This window comes from Rana temporaria, unplaced genomic scaffold (genome assembly GCF_905171775.1).
Source record: "Rana temporaria unplaced genomic scaffold, aRanTem1.1, whole genome shotgun sequence".
In the NCBI taxonomy this organism is placed as follows: domain Eukaryota; kingdom Metazoa; phylum Chordata; class Amphibia; order Anura; family Ranidae; genus Rana; species Rana temporaria.
This window is the reverse complement of record NW_024404839.1, coordinates 10,910-21,911: the sequence shown is the minus strand read 5'-3', so window position 1 is coordinate 21,911 and position 11,002 is coordinate 10,910. Positions and strand designations below refer to the sequence as shown.

The 11,002-nt window shown below is 54.2% G+C and overlaps 1 protein-coding gene across 1 annotated transcript; it reads right to left on the bottom strand.

Moving 5' to 3' along the window:
• Nucleotides 1-1,345: 1,345 nt before the first annotated feature.
• On the bottom strand, nt 1,346-5,776 carry LOC120924197 (alpha-crystallin A chain). Its single transcript, XM_040335081.1, has 3 exons — nt 5,550-5,776; nt 2,503-2,625; nt 1,346-1,687 (listed from the first exon to the last, which is right to left on the bottom strand). The coding sequence occupies exons 1-3, from the start codon at nt 5,739-5,741 to the stop codon at nt 1,478-1,480; spliced, it is 525 nt and encodes a 174-aa protein (XP_040191015.1). The 5' UTR covers nt 5,742-5,776; the 3' UTR covers nt 1,346-1,477.
• Nucleotides 5,777-11,002: the final 5,226 nt, after the last annotated feature.

Here is an 11,002-nt window from a genome sequence, read left to right as displayed (position 1 = left end):
AATTGAAAGGAATTTTGGGAGAAACGTCATTTTAAGGAGATTTACGCGTCCTACTGTCATTGGTGATATCATTCATCCCGTCCCCGTAGAGTCATTGGTGAATAATGGATAACCCCCCCCCAGGCCCATCATGTATCCTGTCCCCAAAGAGTCATTGGTGATTATGGATAACCCCCCATCATGTATCCTGTCCCCGTAGAGTCATTGGTGATTATGGATAACCCCCCCCCCCAGGCCCATGATGTAGCCCGTCCCCGTAGAGTCATTGGTGATTATGGATAACCCCCCAGGCCCATCATGTATCCTGTCCCCAAAGAGTCATTGGTGATTATGGATAACCCCCCATCATGTATCCTGTCCCCGTAGAGTCATTGGTGATTATGGATAACCCCCCATCATGTATCCTGTCCCCGTAGAGTCATTGGTGATTATGGATAACCCCCCCAGGCCCATCATGTATCCTGTCCCCGTAGAGTCATTGGTGATTATGGATAACCCCCATCATGTATCCCGTCCCCGTAGAGTCATTGGTGATTATGGATAACCCCCCCCAGGCCCATCATGTATCCCGTCCCCGTAGAGTCATTGGTGATTATGGATAACCCCCATCATGTATCCTGTCCCCGTAGAGTCATTGGTGATCATGGATAACCCCCCCCAGGCCCATCATGTATCCTGTCCCCGTAGAGTCATTGGTGATTATGGATAACCCCCCCATCATGTATCCTGTCCCCGTAGAGTCATTGGTGATTATGGATAACCCCCCATCATGTATCCTGTCTCCGTAGAGTCATTGGTGATTATGGATAACCCCCCCAGGCCCATGATGTATCCTGTCCCCGTAGAGTCATTGGTGATCATGGATAACCCCCCCAGGCCCATGATGTATCCTGTCCCCGTAGAGTCATTGGTGATTATGGATAACCCCCCAGGCCCATGATGTATCCCGTCCCCGTAGAGTCATTGGTGATCATGGATAACCCCCCAGGCCCATCATGTATCCTGTCCCCGTAGAGTCATTGGTGATCATGGATAACCCCCCATCATGTATCCTGTCCCCGTAGAGTCATTGGTGATCATGGATAACCCCCCCCCAGGCCCATGATGTATCCTGTCCCCGTAGAGTCATTGGTGATCATGGATAACCCCCCCAGGCCCATGATGTATCCTGTCCCCATAGAGTCATTGGTGATTATGGATAACCCCCCCAGGCCCATGATGTATCCTGTCCCCGTAGAGTCATTGGTGATCATGGATAACCCCCCCAGGCCCATCATGTATCCCGTCCCCGTAGAGTCATTGCCCTTCATGGAATGGTCACCACAATGAATGGCGGACACAAAAAGCTGGTTAAGGAAACATTTATTGATTATTTGGCCTCGTGATCCGTACAGAGACGTCTGCAGAGACTTAGGGTAGAGAGATGGATAAGAAGGGGTACAGCTTATGAGGAAAGGGCTCTGGGGGACCCTGATATTTAGGAGGAGGGGGCAGAGGTGGGCTTTTCCTCTCTGGACACAGGGATGGGCCTCTCGCTGTGGCTGGAGACCAGGTTTGACATCATTTTTGGTCCGCTGAAGGTCAGAATGCCATCGGCAGAGAGTGAGCAGCTGATAGAGGATTGGTCCAGGTTGGAGGGGAGGCGGTAGCGGCGGTGGAACTCCCGGGATATGTAGCCATGGTCATCCTGGTGGAGAGAGAGAGAAGGTCAGGGTATGGGTCCGGGTGACGTCATCTCATTAAGGACATTTACAGTATGACAGGTCACCTCCATGGACCTCACAGGTAAAGGAAAGGTCGTAATTACAGTCCAATTATAACGTTTCTTTAGATCTACCAACTGTAGTGGGGGGTCCTGTCCAAGGATTCTTTAGGCGGGACCTCACACAGCATGGTGTTGGTATATCTGAAGACGAGAATGCAAATTTTTGATATTCTTAAAATACAGTTATATATAACACCCCCTCCCCCACCCCGCCCCTAAATCCAAACCACCACATACAGTCAATGCCATGCCAGTACTTGGCTAACAATGATGTAGGACCTCTGTGAGGTCATCAGCAGTTTGAGGAACCCGAGTCTTCGTACGTTGGAGGGAAACTTCCACATTTCCATTCACAAGCACCCCCCCCTCCCCGCCCCTAAATCCAAACCACCACATACAGTCAATGCCATGCCAGTACTTGGCTAACAATGATGTAGGACCTCTGTGAGGTCATCAGCAGATTGGGGAACCTGAGTCATCGTACGTTGGAGGGAAACTTCCACATTTCCATTCACAAGCCCCCCCCCCCCCATTCACGGTCCTTCCAGAATTTACCATATAGAGACGATGGACTGTAGAAGACTTCAGACGGAAACATTTACATGTAGGAAAGAAACATTCGGCTCACCAGGCCACGCTCATGCAGCCTGAAGGCAGTTTGTGTATCTGCTACAACTGTGATGTCAGCAATCTCTGGCCTGTGCTGATGATGTCACCCAACTTATTCCGACACCCACCTGCCTCTCGCTGTGCTTTCCATGGATTTCCACAAAGTCATCCAGAATCTTCACAGTCAGATCATCGGGGGAGAAATGCTTCACGTCCAAGTTAATGGTGAAACGATCGCGATCTGAACGCACCTATGAGGAGGAAGCGTGGTCAGTATGTAAAGCATTGTACATGATGACAAATTATATGTTTTATCCCAGGTACCCAGAGACCCCCCCAGATATGACCCCCGGAAGGAAGATAGCAGGCCCTCAGAACACCAAAGGACAGATGAGCAGCCAGGAAATAGTCACCGAAGTTGGGGGTCAGGAGGCCCCCGACTACTGAAAGCTTCTCTACTAGGCCGATACCTACAGCCTTATCGACACACTTGTACTCTCAATGTCTGTGGAGAACCTAAGATTGTCCTGATAGCGAATGCGATGTTTCCGTGGTCCAGAAACATCCCAATGACTATCAGATGTAGAACATTGTATGGATGGCTTTCCCAGACCCCTCTGACCGCTGAATTAAGACCATTGCGCGGGTGACCCCTACAGACCCCTCTGACCGCTGAATTGAGACCATTACGTGAGTGACCCCTACAGACCCCTCTGACCGCTGAATTGAGACCATTACGTGGGTGACCCCTACAGACCCCTCTGACCGCTGAATTGAGACCATTACGTGGGTGACCCCTACAGACCCCTCTGACCGCTGAATTGAGACCATTATGTGGGTGACCCCTACAGACCCCTCTGACTGCAAGATTAAAACCACTGTGAGACTCTTCCAGATCCCTCTCCTGACTACGGGATGGACACAATCATATATATAACTCAACCAAAGCCTTCCAACCACGGAATGGAGACAATCATATATATAACTCAACTAAAGTCTTCCGACCACGGGATGGAGACAATCATATATATAACTCAACCAAAGTTTTCCAATCACGGGATGGAGACAATCATATATGTAACTCAACCAAAGCCTTCCGACCACGGGATGGAGACAATCATATATATAACTCAACTAAAGTCTTCCGACCACGGGATGAAGACAGTCATACATGTAACTCAACTAAAGTCTTCCGACCACGGGATGAAGACAGTCATATATGTAACTCAACCAAAGTCTTCCGACCACGGGATGGAGACAATCATATATATAACTCAACCAAAGTCTTCCGACCACGGGATGAAGACAATCATATATGTAACTCAACCAAAGCCTCCCGACCACGGGATGGAGACAATCATATATATAACTCAACCAAAGCCTTCCGACCACGGGATGGAGACAATCATATATATAACTCAACCAAAGCCTTCCGACCACGGGATGGAGACAATCATATATATAACTCAACCAAAGTCTTCCGACCACGGGATGAAGACAATCATATATGTAACTCAACCAAAGTCTTCCGACCACGGGATGAAGACAATCATATATGTAACTCAACCAAAGTTTTCCAACCACGGGATGTAGACACTCATATATGTAACTCAACGAAAGCCTTCCGACCACAGGATGGAGACAATCATATATATAACTCAACCAAAGCCTTCCGACCACGGGATGGAGACAATCATATATGTAACTCAACCAAAGTTTTCCAACCACAGGACGGAGACACTCATATATCTAACTCAACTAAAGTCTTCCGACCACGGGATGGAGACAATCATATATATAACTCAACCAAAGCCTTCCGACCACGGGATGGAGACAATCATATATATAACTCAACTAAAGTCTTCCGACCACGGGATGAAGACAATCATATATGTAACTCAACCAAAGTTTTCCAATCACGGGATGGAGACAATCATATATATAACTCAACCAAAGTCTTCCGACCACGGGATGAAGAAAATCATATATGTAACTCAACCAAAGCCTTCCGACCACGGGATGGAGACACTCATTTATGTAACTCAACCAAAGCCTTCCGACCACGGGATGGAGACAATCATATATATAACTCAACCAAAGTCTTCCGACCACGGGATAGAGACACTCATTTATGTAACTCAACGAAAGCCTTCCGACCACGGGATAGAGACACTCATTTATGTAACTCAACCAAAGTCTTCCAACCACTGATGGAGACAATCATATATGTAACTCAACCAAAGTAGACTAGTATAAGGGGGAGTCTCCCGGACCCTCTGGTGGCAGGATGTAGACTAGTATAAAGGGGACTCTCCTGGACCCTCTGGTGGCAGGATGTAGACTAGTATAAGGGGGACTCTCCTGGACCCCTCTGGTGGCAGGATGTAGACTAATATAAGGGGGACTCTCCTGGACCCTCTGGTGGCAGGATGTAGACTAGTATTAGGGGGACTCTCCTGGACCCTCTGGTGGCAGGATGTAGACTAGTATAAGGGGGACTCTCCTGGACCCCTCGGGTGGCAGGATGTAGACTAGTATTAGAGGGACTCTCCTGGACCCCTCTGGTGGCAGGATGTAGACTAGTATAAGGGGGACTCTCCTGGACCCCTCTGGTGGCAGGATGTAGACTAGTATTAGGGGGACTCTCCTGGACCCCTCTGGTGGCAGGATGTAGACTAGTATTAGGGGGACTCTCCTGGACCCTCTGGTGGCAGGATGTAGACTAGTATAAGGGGGACTCTCCTGGACCCCTCGGGTGGCAGGATGTAGACTAGTATAAGGAGGACTCTCCTGGACCCTCGGGTGGCAGGATGTAGACTAGTATAAGGGGGAGTCTCCTGGACCCCTCGGGTGGCAGGATGTAGACTAGTATAAGGGGGACTCTCCTGGCCCCTTAGGTGGTAGGATGTAGACTAGTATAAGGGGGACTCTCCTGGACCCTCAGGTGGCAGGATGTAGACTAGTATAAGGGGGACTCTCCTGGACCCCTCTGGTGGCAGGATGTAGACTAGTAAAAGGGGGACTCTCCTGGACCCCTCTGGTGGCCCCTGTGAGCACAGGATGGGGACCCTTGTATGAGTGTGGGCGGGGCCCCTGAGGATGGGGCCCCTTGTATGAGTGTGGGCGGGGCCCCTGAGGATGGGGCCCCTTGTGTGAGTGTGGCGGGGCCCCTCACCTCAGAGATGCCGGAGTCCATGAATCCCCGGAAGAGGCCGTGCCGGTAGTGGGGGCTGACGGTGGAGGTCAGGAAAGGGAAGAGGTCGTAGTCAAACATCCCTTCTCCGAAGACCTGATCCAAGAGGCGGTTGGGGAAGAAGGGCCCCAGAGCGGCGCGCTTGAACCAGGGGTGCTGGATGGCGATGTCCATGGCTGAGAGGTGAAGACTGTGCCCTGCACTGGACTCCCTTGCCCCTTATATACCCCCTGGGGGGATTACAGAGTGCCGGGGGAGGGGATTACACCCAGAGACATTACCTCACCGACTCCCAACCGTCAGCACATTTCATAGACTCTCCCGCCGCTCATTGTCCTCAACATTCCCCGTGCCAGCAAAATTCCCGTCCGGCCCCGGGCGCTGCGCCCACCAGAGCAAAGACCAGCTTCAGATCCCGAGGAATGACGAGACTCATCAGATCCCACAGACCAGAAGACTCGGATCCCACAGACCAGAAGACTCGGATCTCACAGACCAGAAGACTCGGATCTCACCGACCAGAAGACTCAAATCTCACCGACCAGAAGACTCAGATCTCACCGACCAGAAGACTCAGATCCCACAGACCAGAAGACTCGGATCCCACAGACCAGAAGACTCAAATCTCACCGACCAGAAGACTCAAATCCCACCGACCAGAAGACTCAGATCTCACCGACCAGAAGACTCAAATCTCACCGACCAGAAGACTCACATCAGATCCCACCGACCAGAAGACTCAGATCCCACAGACCAGAAGACTCAGATCCCACCGACCAGAAGACTCAGATCCCACCGACCAGAAGACTCAAATCTCACCGACCAGAAGACTCGGATCTCACAGACCAGAAGACTCGGATCAGATCCCACCGACCAGAAGACTCGGATCTCACCGACCAGAAGACTCGGATCTCACCGACCAGAAGACTCAGATCAGATCCCACCGACCAGAAGACTCGGATCTCACCGACCAGAAGACTCGGATCTCACCGACCAGAAGACTCAGATCAGATCCCACCGACCAGAAGACTCAGATCTCACCGACCAGAAGACTCGGATCTCACCGACCAGAAGACTCGGATCAGATCCCACAGACCAGAAGACTCGGATCAGATCCCACAGACCAGAAGACTCGGATCTCACCGACCAGAAGACTCTGATCTCACCGACCAGAAGACTCTGATCAGATCCCACCGACGACAAGACTCAGATCCCACAGACCAGAAGACTCGGATCCCACAGACCAGAAGACTCAAATCTCACCGACCAGAAGACTCAGATCCCACAGACCAGAAGACTCGGATCTCACCGACCAGAAGGCTCAGATCAGATCCCACTGGCCAGAAGACTCAGATCAGATCCCACCGACCAGAAGACTCAAATCCCACCGACCAGAAGACTCAGATCTCACCGACCAGAAGACTCAGATCTCACCGACCAGAAGACTCAGATGAGATCCCACAGACCAGAAGACTCGGATCTCACAGACCAGAAGACTCAGATCAGATCCCACAGACCAGAAGACTCAAATCAGATCTCACCAACCAGAAGACTCAGATCAGATCTCACCGACCAGAAGACTCGGATCAGATCTCACCGACCAGAAGACTCAAATCTCACCGACCAGAAGACTCGGATCAGATCCCACAGACCAGAAGACTCAAATCTCACCGACCAGAAGACTCGGATCTCACCGACCAGAAGACTCGGATCAGATCCCACCGACCAGAAGACTCAGATCTCACCGACCAGAAGACTCAAATCTCACCGACCAGAAGACTCTGATCTCACCGACCAGAAGACTCAGATCTCACAGACCAGAAGACTCGGATCAGATCCCACCGACCAGAAGACTCAGATCAGATCCCACAGACCAGAAGACTCGGATCAGATCCCACCGACCAGAAGACTCAGATCAGATCCCACAGACCAGAAGACTCAGATCAGATCCCACAGACCAGAAGACTCAGATGAGATCTCAGTAGGGATGAGCGATCCGGGATGATGGGAAGTCGGTGAACGTTGAACACATCGCTGATCCCTGCTGGTGATGAGTCCGTTCTTCTTTCTATTCACCTTGCTGAAGGTTAATTTACAAACAGGAGCACAGAGAATAGACACGGGGTTCCCCCTAAAACTTCTATTGGAGAACCAAACTCCCCCGCCCCCCCAGGAAATGTGGGGGGGGGATAAGGGGGCCCCAGATATCTTCCACCCCCTCAGGAAATTGGGGGGGGGGGGGGGGGGTGGATAAGGGGACCCCAGGTATCTTCCACCGCCTCCAGGAAATGTGTGGGGGGGGATAAGGGGGCCCCAGATATCTTCCACCCCCTCAGGAAATGTGGGGGGGATAAGGGGGCCCCAGGTATCTTCCACCCCCTCAGGAAATGTGGGGGGGATAAGGGGGCCCCAGGTATCTTCCACCCCCTCAGGAAATGTGGGGGGGGATAAGGGGGCCCCAGGTATCTTCCACCCCCTCAGGAAATGTGGGGGGGATAAGGGGGCCCCAGGTATCTTCCACCCCCTCAGGAAATGTGGGGGGGATAAGGGGGCCCCAGGTATCTTCCACCCCCTCAGGAAATGTGGGGGGGATAAGGGGGTCCCAGGTATCTTCCACCCCCTCAGGAAATGTGGGGGGATAAGGGGGCCCCAGATATCTTCCACCCCCTCCAGGAAATGTGGGGGGGGGATAAGGGGGCCCCAGATATCTTCCACCCCCTCCAGGAAATGTGGGGGGGGGGGTAAGGGGGCCCCAGATATCTTCCACCCCCTCAGGAAATGGGGGGGGATAAGGGGGCCCCAGATATCTTCCACCCCCTCAGGAAATGTGGGGGGATAAGGGGGCCCCAGATATCTTCCCCCCCCCCCAGGAAATGTGGGGGGGGGGATAAGGGGGCCCCAGATATCTTCCACCCCCTCCAGGAAATGTGGGGGGGGGGATAAGGGGGCCCCAGATATCTTCCACCCCCTCAGGAAATGTGGGGGGGATAAGGGGGCCCCAGATATCTTCCACCCCCTCAGGAAATGGGGGGGGGGAGAAGGGGGCCCCAGATATCTTCCACCCCCTCAGGAAATGTGGGGGGATAAGGGGGCCCCAGATATCTTCCACCCCCTCAGGAAATGTGGGGGGGGATAAGGGGGCCCCAGATATCTTCCACCCCCTCAGGAAATGTGGGGGGGGGGATAAGGGGGCCCCAGATATCTTCCACCCCCCTCAGGAAATGTGGGGGGGGATAAGGGGGCCCCAGATATCTTCCACCCCCTCAGGAAATGTGGGGGGGGGAATAAGGGGGCCCCAGATATCTTCCACCCCCTCAGGAAATGTGGGGGGGATAAGGGGGCCCCAGGTATCTTCCACCCCCTCAGGAAATGTGGGGGGGATAAGGGGGCCCCAGGTATCTTCCACCCCCTCAGGAAATGTGGGGGGGATAAGGGGGCCCCAGGTATCTTCCCCCCCCTCAGGAAATGTGGGGGGGATAAGGGGGCCCCAGGTATCTTCCACCCCCTCAGGAAATGTGGGGGGGATAAGGGGGTCCCAGGTATCTTCCACCCCCTCAGGAAATGTGGGGGGGTAAGGTGACCCCAGATATCTTCCACCCCCTCCAGGAAATGTGGGGGGGGGATAAGGGGGCCCCAGATATCTTCCACCCCCTCCAGGAAATGTGGGGGGGGGATAAGGGGGCCCCAGATATCTTCCACCCCCTCAGGAAATGTGGGGGGGATAAGGGGGCCCCAGATATCTTCCACCCCCTCAGGAAATGTGGGGGGATAAGGGGGCCCCAGATATCTTCCACCCCCTCCAGGAAATGTGGGGGGGGGGATAAGGGGGCCCCAGATATCTTCCACCCCCTCCAGGAAATGTGGGGGGGGGGATAAGGGGGCCCCAGATATCTTCCACCCCCTCAGGAAATGTGGGGGGGATAAGGGGGCCCCAGATATCTTCCACCCCCTCAGGAAATGTGGGGGGGGATAAGGGGGCCCCAGATATCTTCCACCCCCTCAGGAAATGTGGGGGGATAAGGGGGCCCCAGATATCTTCCACCCCCTCAGGAAATGTGGGGGGGGATAAGGGGGCCCCAGATATCTTCCACCCCCTCAGGAAATGTGGGGGGGGGGATAAGGGGGCCCCAGATATCTTCCACCCCCTCAGGAAATGTGGGGGGGGATAAGGGGGCCCCAGATATCTTCCACCCCCTCAGGAAATGTGGGGGGGGGAATAAGGGGGCCCCAGATATCTTCCACCCCCTCAGGAAATGTGGGGGGGGGGATAAGGGGGCCCCAGATATCTTCCACCCCCTCAGGAAATGTGGGGGGGATAAGGGGGCCCCAGATATCTTCCACCCCTCAGGAAATGTGGGGGGATAAGGGGGCCCCAGATATCTTCCACCCCCTCAGGAAATGTGGGGGGGGGTAAGGGGGCCCCAGATATCTTCCACCCCCTCAGGAAATGTGGGGGGGGATAAGGGGGCCCCAGATATCTTCCACCCCCTCAGGAAATGTGGGGGGGATAAGGGGGCCCCAGATATCTTCCACCCCCTCAGGAAATGTGGGGGGGGGAATAAGGGGGCCCCAGATATCTTCCACCCCCTCAGGAAATGTGGGGGGGGGGATAAGGGGGCCCCAGATATCTTCCACCCCCTCAAGAAATGTGGGGGGGGGATAAGGGGGCCCCAGATATCTTCCACCCCCTCTGGAAATGTGAGAGGGGGATAAGGGGGCCCCAGATATCTTCCACCCCCTCAGAAAATGTGGCGGGGATAAGGGGGCCCCAGGTATCTTCCACCCCCTCAGGAAATGTGGGGGGGGGATAAGGGGGCCCCAGGTATCTTCCACCACCTCAGGAAATGTGGGGGGGGGGGTAAGGGGGCCCCAGATATCTTCCCATCCCTCAGGAAATGTGGGGGGGTAAGGGGGCCCCAGATATCTTCCACCCCCTCAGGAAATGTGTGGGGGGGATAAGGGGGCCCCAGATATCTTCCACCCCCTCAGGAAATGTGGGGGGGGATAAGGGGGCCCCAGATATCTTCCACCCCCTCAGGAAATGTGGGGGGGGGGGATAAGGGGGCCCCAGATATCTTCCACCCCCTCAGGAAATGTGGGGGGGGGGGATAAGGGGGCCCCAGATATCTTCCACCCCCTCAGGAAATGTGGGGGGGATAAGGGGGCCCCAGATATCTTCCACCCCTCAGGAAATGTGGGGGGATAAGGGGGCCCCAGATATCTTCCACCCCCTCAGGAAATGTGGGGGGGGGGTAAGGGGGCCCCAGATATCTTCCACCCCCTCAGGAAATGTGGGGGGGGGATAAGGGGGCCCCAGATATCTTCCACCCCCTCAGGAAATGTGGGGGGGGATAAGGGGGCCCCAGATATCTTCCACCCCCTCAGGAAATGTGGGGGGGGGGGAATAAGGGGGCCCCAGATATCTTCCACCCCCT

What these genes read in the sequence shown, in the direction of transcription:
- LOC120924197 (XM_040335081.1), bottom strand. Translation starts at nt 5,741, where the DNA reads ATGGACATCGCCATCCAGCACCCCTGGTTCAAGCGCGCCGCTCTGGGG. An exon ending in TGGACTCCGGCATCTCTGAG is followed by an intron (nt 2,626 to 5,549) that starts GTGAGGGGCCCC and finishes TCCTCCTCATAG; the next exon opens with GTGCGTTCAGATCGCGATCG. An exon ending in GAAAGCACAGCGAGAGGCAG is followed by an intron (nt 1,688 to 2,502) that starts GTGGGTGTCGGA and finishes TCTCTCCACCAG; the next exon opens with GATGACCATGGCTACATATC.